Source organism: Anarrhichthys ocellatus, unplaced genomic scaffold, assembly GCF_004355925.1.
Source record: "Anarrhichthys ocellatus isolate YVR2014 unplaced genomic scaffold, GSC_Weel_1.0 scaffold1, whole genome shotgun sequence".
NCBI classification, from domain to species: domain Eukaryota; kingdom Metazoa; phylum Chordata; class Actinopteri; order Perciformes; family Anarhichadidae; genus Anarrhichthys; species Anarrhichthys ocellatus.
In genome coordinates, this window is record NW_022280031.1 from 18,575,460 (window position 1) to 18,583,046 (window position 7,587).

Consider the following 7,587-nt stretch of genomic DNA (forward strand, 5'->3'; position numbering starts at 1 on the left):
TCTTTAACGTTTTGTCTCTCGGTGTTGTCTTTAACGTTTTGTCTCTCTGTGTTGCAGTTGGACAAACAGCAGGAGAAGGAGCAGGAGGAAAACCTGAAAGCTCCGGAGTTTGTCAAAGTGAAGGAAAATCTGAGACGGACGTCGTTTCATAGTAAAGAAGAGAAGGAGGTGTAGAGACAACTGCTGTCCTGCAGGACAAAGCAAACTAAGAAGGAGACCGTCCACATGTTCACAGGACAGTCTGAGGACACAAGCATACTGAGGACAGTCTGAGGACACAAGCATACTGAAGACACACTGAGGACTCAAACATACTGAGGACACACTTAGGACACTCTGAGGACACAAGCATACTGAAGATACACTGAGGACTCAAACATACTGAGGACACACTTAGGACACTCTGAGGACACAAGCATACTGAAGACACACTGAGGACTCAAGCATACTGAAGACACACTGAGGACTCAAACATATTGAAGACACACTGAGGACTCAAACATACTGAGGACACACTTAGGACACTCTGAGGACACAAGCATACTGAGGACACTCTGGGGACACACTTAGGACACAGACATACTGAGGACACAGCGAGGACACTCTTGGAATACACTGAGGTCATAAACACTGAAGACAATCTGAAGACATGAACATACTGAGGAAGCTCTGAAGACACTCTGAGAACCCTTTGAGAAAGGACTGAGGACAATCTGAGGACACAACCATACTGAGGACACTTTGGAGACACACTGAGGACACATTAATGACACTTTGAGGACACATTAACGACACTCTTGGGATACTCTGAGGTCATAAACACACAGAGGACACACCGTGGACACTCCGGGGACACACTGTCCAGATGCTGGACAGAACAGCTGTGATGTCTCTCAGGAGACTCGAGACCAACAAGAAGCGGCAGATCAGAGTAAACACACCTGAGACCGTGTTTGACACACTGTTCATGATGGGATGGATTACCTGACTCGCCACACCTGGTGGACGACTGTTCAGCATCTTTCTGCTCAGAAGGAAGGACTAAGTTATCAGTTCCTGTTTCCTGGCGTGTCACAGAAAGACGTTTGGGAAACGGGAAATGTTTTCTCATAATTACAAGACAAGATCTTGTAAATGAGGAAATCTTCTTTTTGTCAATCAAATTAATTTTAAAGATATATAGAAGTCACAACTACGGTGTACAGAAGTCACAACTACGGTGTACAGAAGTCATAACTCCAATATGCAGAAGTCATAATTATAAGAAACAGAAGTCATAAATACGAGACTCGAAATTATAAGATACAAGTTTTTCTCGTTATTATGAGATGTAGTTACGTCTTATTCCAAGAAAACATTTAATTAATACGAGATTCAAGTCTAATAACTAATACCTTTTCTTGTGATGACGAAATTCTGACGAGATTAATTTATTACGAGACATTTAAAAAATGCAATAAATGTTTTTTTTATTGCATTTTATCTCGTGATTACAAAGTGAGAATTTAATTTAATTATGATGATAGAAGTCAAGTCAGATCTCAGAATCTCACTTTCTCTGTTAAAATACAACAAATTGAGTTAAAATGAATACGTCACACAGAAGAAAGTAAATAAATAAATAGTGGGAAAAATATTATGAATTTCTTTCTGTGTACGTAATAAAAACCAAAAAAGACTTATTATTGGTTATAAAAATGATGGAAGCAGATTTTCATAAAAGTGAAATAATAATTTGTAATTTGTAATTCACCATTAGACACATAGTTACGTTTAATTATCTTTTCTTCAGATGCTAACTCATGATTATCAGACACAGAGGTCGTAATTATGAACACAGATATAATTAAATATCATTATTACAGGAAATATTAGTTTGAATAAATGCTAAATAATTATAATTATGGTATACAGAAGTCGAATTACAAGAAAACAATCTGATAATTATGTGATTTGTATCTCGCTTAGTTATAACTATATATGACATGGAAGCAATCATTTTGAGTGTTGTCCTTATTACAATGTCCTTATTATATAATTATGAATAGTTATATGTATATTTATTTATTTTACAACAAAATTCTATAAAACAAAATAAATTACATCATAATTTGGAGATTTGTTTCTGTTATCACCAGATAAAAAGTCAGAATTTTAAGATTTAGATTGGTTATTTTTTTATTTTTTTGCCACATTCCCCAAACAACAACAACAACAACAACAACAACAACAACACACGATCTCGTATTGTTCTAATCACAGAAACTCTTCTATAATATCTATAATTACGAGAACGTCTCCAAAAAGTGCCGCTTCGTTTTGATCGTCAGGATGTAGAAATAATAAACTGTGTGTCAAAGAAAACGTCCGTTGGAACAAATTGTGCCTAAATCTCATCTCCGTGTTCGTGGACGAGAGAGATTGTTCACGATTAAAACGTCCGTCATGAATATGTGAAAGGAAACTTCTGTTTTATATCATTTGTATCCCGTTTGAATTATTGAGATTTACTGTACAGCGGCTGTACTGGAGAGAGAATATAGTACACATAATACACAGAAGTGATAATAATACTCACAAAATATTTCTCTCTTTCAATTAAAACATGCAAATCTTTTACTTTATGGAAGTCGTAACAACGTGACAATATCTTTCATATCACATTATTACAAGATACAGAACTTTGCTTTCCTTGTAATTTTGAGATGCTGATTACATTTAATTTTGTTATAAATTACCTCGAGATATTTTACTTTTAATTGTGACACGACTGCGATTAATGATGACAAGAGAACGTCTTATAATGAGACGTCTTGTTGTAAATACGAGATAATTATGTCTTCGGCTGCACCGTATCTATATTGTTTTTACCCCCATGACCTCCTCTCACAGATCACATTAAAGTGTAACTGAAGCCTTACATCTGGACGTTTTTTAAAACAATTGTTGATAGTGAATATTGTACAATCATTGAAATCATTTTTAATGTCTTGATTATAGAGCACTTTAGACTTTTAACTGTATAAACGAAGAGTCAAATCTAAAACAGACTTATTTTTATTTTTGACTTTTTTGCGGCTTGTAAAGGGACGTTCTGTTCTGATTAACATGTTCAGATAAAAGTAGAAGCTGCAGCAGAAATGTGTTTGTTGACATGAAGACAATAAATGACAGAAATGCTGCTGTTTTGGTGCTTTATTCTCCTGGAGAGACTCTCTCAGTATGAACACCATGCTGCTCGGATGTTCATAAGTGTTCATAACCTGCAATATCACGAACAAAGTTTTATTTTATCAGTATTTGTTGCATCACATCTGAACGTTAGACACAGAGTTACCAGCAGTGGTATACAGGTTCAATAAAATTACAAAAAAACATTATAAAAAGCAATACATAGAAAAACATATATGTATAAAAAATGAAAGACAATGAGTATTTTATCAAATACTACACTATAAACAAGCCACTTGTTGACATAATCTTAACACAAGATAAGATAATCTATTCAATGTAGGATAATTAAAGCAAAAAATATTCACTTTAACACAAGGAACTTTCATTTTGTGTTGATTCTGGCGCCCCCTGTGGACTAAAGTAGTAGTGTTTCTGAGCGTCAGAGTCCCTCTCATTTTACTGCAGCGGGTCTGACAGGCTGCCCCTCTCAGTCCTGGTTCTGGCTCTCCCGTCTCTGCTGGAGGATCTGGGTCTGTCTACGGTGGACCGGTCTCTGCTGGAGGATCTGGGTCTGTCCACGGTGGACCGGTCTCTGCTGGAGGCCCCGCTGGAGTCTGAGCTGAAGGAGTTTCTGGTGAACCTGCAGGATTTGTGTGTAAAGTGTGTTCAGATAGTCACAAATAAAGTGAGGGGAGAACAAAACGTTGTTCAACGGTTCAACCAGACTGAAAGAGACAAAGATCCGTCTGAACAGTTGAATAAGAGAATTAATCTCCATCAAAGGTAAAAGAAACTGGAAGCAGATTTAAATAAGATGAGATAGAACTTTATTAATCCTGAAGGGAATTCTTGTGCCAGAGTTTCATGAAAGATGACAACATAACAAAAAACAATAGAAATATAAACATATGAACAATAGAAATACAATTATTAACTGTAAGAGGAATAGTACTGACACCGTTGCAAAGTAGAACACAATAGTAATAAGAGTAAAGTAAATTAATAAAATCTTCTTCTTTAAAACCTCCACCACAGACTCGTGTACGACTCCAAGAACAGAACCAGTTTCCTGTTTCAGTGTCACGTGTTTTCACAATAAAGCAGCAAACAAGCTGGAATCAACAGAGTTTTACAATAGAAGAATAAAGTTAGTTTAATGTTAGAACTGTTGGAATATCAGCTGAACAAATCACAGTTTGAACCTCTTCAGACTGCAGAGGACCCCGAAGACTAAATCAATATTTAGGGCCCAGTTGTGGTTCAATGATGACCGACAGGACAGAAAAACAAATCCAAGTTCTGTCACGTAAATAATTGATTTGGTGTCTGAATTATACTATTTTATTTTTTCTGTTTGAATATTTATTGAAGGAAAGAAGAGAAACATCAATATAGCGTTAGGTTACACACTTTAAACCGTAGTTTATGGTTTAAATGTTAAGGAAACCTCACATTTTAGTTGATTTGTTTTGTTTCTTCTTCTTCTATGGTGGTGAAGTGTTCGCTGACCTCGGGGCTCCTCTGTGTGATGAAGGTTTTGTCCACCAGGTGTCGCTGTTTCTCCTCTTTTCTCTCTGGACTGAAGCTCCATCAAGTCAGACAGAATGAGTCTGAGTGTCACCGGAAGTTCTTTCACTTTATTTTGACATTTTAAAAAAAGAAATCACATTTTTGCTTAAATAATTACTAATTCTGCCTTTTAATTAATAGTGAGTACAGGACTCTGATCACATGACAGTTGTACGTACGAAGTTAATGTGATATATTATTTAAATTGTAGCCTTTTGAGTTTTGAAAAGTGTATTTCTTTCTTTCATTATTTTGTACATTTTATTGACTTTTAATTTATTAAATCTGTCTTGAAATTCAACTATAAAAATGTCAACTTTAATTTTCTACTTTGGTCTAATTCAGTTTAATTAAGCTTCAGTTATGACGCTCACTTGTTATTCTTTAGATCTGATATTTTACATTGATGAAATTATATATATATATATATATAAAATATATCCATCTTTGGTGTGATCCGGTTAATGAGGTTAGTTAATAATAATATGGGGCACATTTCAATCTACACATAAATAATAAATAATAAATAGAAAATAATGAATAGAAAATAATGAATAATGAATAATAAATAATAATAATATATGTATATATATATTTATATACATACACAAACAAAAATAAATTTAATAAAAAAGGGTGGGGGCGAGAGCAGAGAAAAACAAATATTTTGAAAATGTACCGGAAGTGTCCCGTGTTGTTAACAGGGTGTTGGTGTGTAACTTGACGCCGCTGCGTTCGGAGCAGCTGCTGAAGAGAGGCTGACGCACAGCCGATCAGCTCGCTACAGACCGGGGGTTCAGTGGAGACATCGGAACCTCGTACAGTGTTTAACCCGTAAACAGAGGCTCACACAGCGGGGCCGGTGATCCGGTTCTACCGGCTGAATGTGTTGGAACAACCGGCTGTTAATCTGGATACACCGACAGCGACTCCACACTTAAAGGGGGCTTGATGGAATTGTATTCATTTTTTTGCCAGGAAAGTAAACAGCTTTAAAATGGCAACCACCGCCCGCTCCTCGCGACCGTAGCGCGAGACTCAGGTAAGGGTTTTCCCCCCACACCTGGGGACGAAGCTAGCGTACGTTAGCTGTGATTTTAAGTCACAATCTGACGCATGTCTCTTGCCATAGGGACTGCGTTTCTTTTGTAAAGAAAGGTCAGAAAACCAAATCTCATTTAAAAAACCGACAATTAAAAACAATCCCGCTTCTTTGTGGGGCTTTGGTCGTTTTCCGAACACGACTTTGGGCTTTTTGCAAGTCTTCATGACCTACAGGTGAATTCGGCGCACACATAATGCATGTTATTGCTCTATATTGTGGTTTAAACATTCAGAAGTTGGTCCGGGTTTGTTCACCACCGCCCTCCGTGGCAGTCTGCGGGTGGAGAAGGCCACGTTTAAATACTCGGTTCTTTGAATGGAGTCTGGTTGGAGGCGATGCAGCTGCTGCAGCTGTCACAGAGATGCTCGGACACACACAAGTAAAATAAGGCTCAACGACACACAACAATCGGTCATAACAAGTGCAATGACGTATCGGTTGTTGTTATGACGTCATATACACCTGTCTTAACCCCGCCCCCCCAGGACAGGTGGATTTTCTCTCCCTGCTGTCCTTCAGGTGTTATAGGGAGACACTTAAAGAATGAGATGAGTTCGTTTTTAAAGATTAAAAAACCTTAATGGAGGAAAACATGCTTCAAAACGTTGTTGTGGTGACGTCATCGCAAGGGGGCGTGGTAATAAATACGCCAATAAATCACTGACAGGCGTTTAACAATAACATTAAAATCAGGTTGTCTGTCACTTCCTGTTTGAGGCGTCACCATCACAGGTGTGTCGTCACAAAGTGTTTCTATTGGTTCTGAGCGTCCCACACTGGAAGGTGGAGAGAAAAGTCAGACAGACAGACAGACAGACAGGTGAACAGACAGACAGACGCTGTGTCTGTGATCACCTCACCGTGTTTTAATGCAGCTGAATTCACCAAAGCTCAGAGAGAGACAGAGAGACAGACAGGTTTTGTGTCTCTAGATCGAGCTGTGTGAAGTGTTTAAGCTGCATTCTCTCTACTGACCACCAGGGGGGGACTCCTCTGGTTGTATAGAAGTCTATGAGAAAATGCCTCTACTTCTCTCTTGATTTATTACCTCAGTAAACATTGTAAACATGAGTTTATGGTCTCAATCTCTAGTTTCAAGTCTTCTTCAATACAGCATGATGTTCATTTAGTACATTATGGTCCATTTAGAGTCAAACAGACCATAAAGCAGGGGATGCTTTAGGGCGGGGCTACACAGTGATTGACAGGTCTCTACCAGAGACTTATACAGCGTCTCTACGTCACTCCTCAGTCCAGATATGGTCACTTCCTGTTTACTGGTTGCAAAAAGCCAAGATGACGACGGCCTGGTCGTTGTGAGTCGGACAGTTACAGGAGTCGCATTATGAATTTGTTGAAAGGCTGTTTTAAATATTACAGTCTGTTTTAGATGTGTGAAGATGTGAGAACAGCTGGATCATTATGTAAATCTGTTTATGAATAAATTAATAAATAGATCGGAAATAAAAGTGATCATTGAACTGCTGCTCTCCCACTGGCCGCACACGCTGACGAGTTATATTTATTGATACAAGTTGATTTAAAAAAAACTAATTCCTTTAATCCGATGAATCACTTTATTTTGTTTTTTTCCGATGACATCAAAAAAATATGATGCCAATCTGAAGCTTCCTTTAGACATTTGAGGTGCAGCCCCACGGACCAGTGGAAGTGGGACACAGCTGGTTTGTGGTGTCTATATCGGGGGGGGGGGCGCTACATAATGACATCCCTCCCCC

The 7,587-nt window shown here is 37.9% G+C and overlaps 2 protein-coding genes across 2 annotated transcripts in view; both read left to right on the forward strand.

The window, feature by feature from the left end:
• Positions 1-3,181, forward strand: part of LOC116385067 (protein FAM107B-like) — an 18,765-nt gene extending 15,584 nt beyond the window's left edge. Inside the window, exon 5 of the mRNA XM_031850258.1 lies at positions 64-3,181. Within this exon, the coding sequence (XP_031706118.1) occupies positions 64-174 (111 nt within the window). The 3' untranslated portion in view covers positions 175-3,181. The remainder of the gene's footprint in view (positions 1-63) is intronic.
• Positions 3,182-5,477: 2,296 nt separating this feature from the next.
• pik3c2b (phosphatidylinositol-4-phosphate 3-kinase, catalytic subunit type 2 beta) overlaps positions 5,478-7,587 on the forward strand; it is a 28,964-nt gene continuing 26,854 nt past the window's right edge. The window contains exon 1 of the mRNA XM_031847152.1: positions 5,478-5,785. The gene's annotated coding sequence lies outside the window, so the exon portion shown is untranslated. The remainder of the gene's footprint in view (positions 5,786-7,587) is intronic.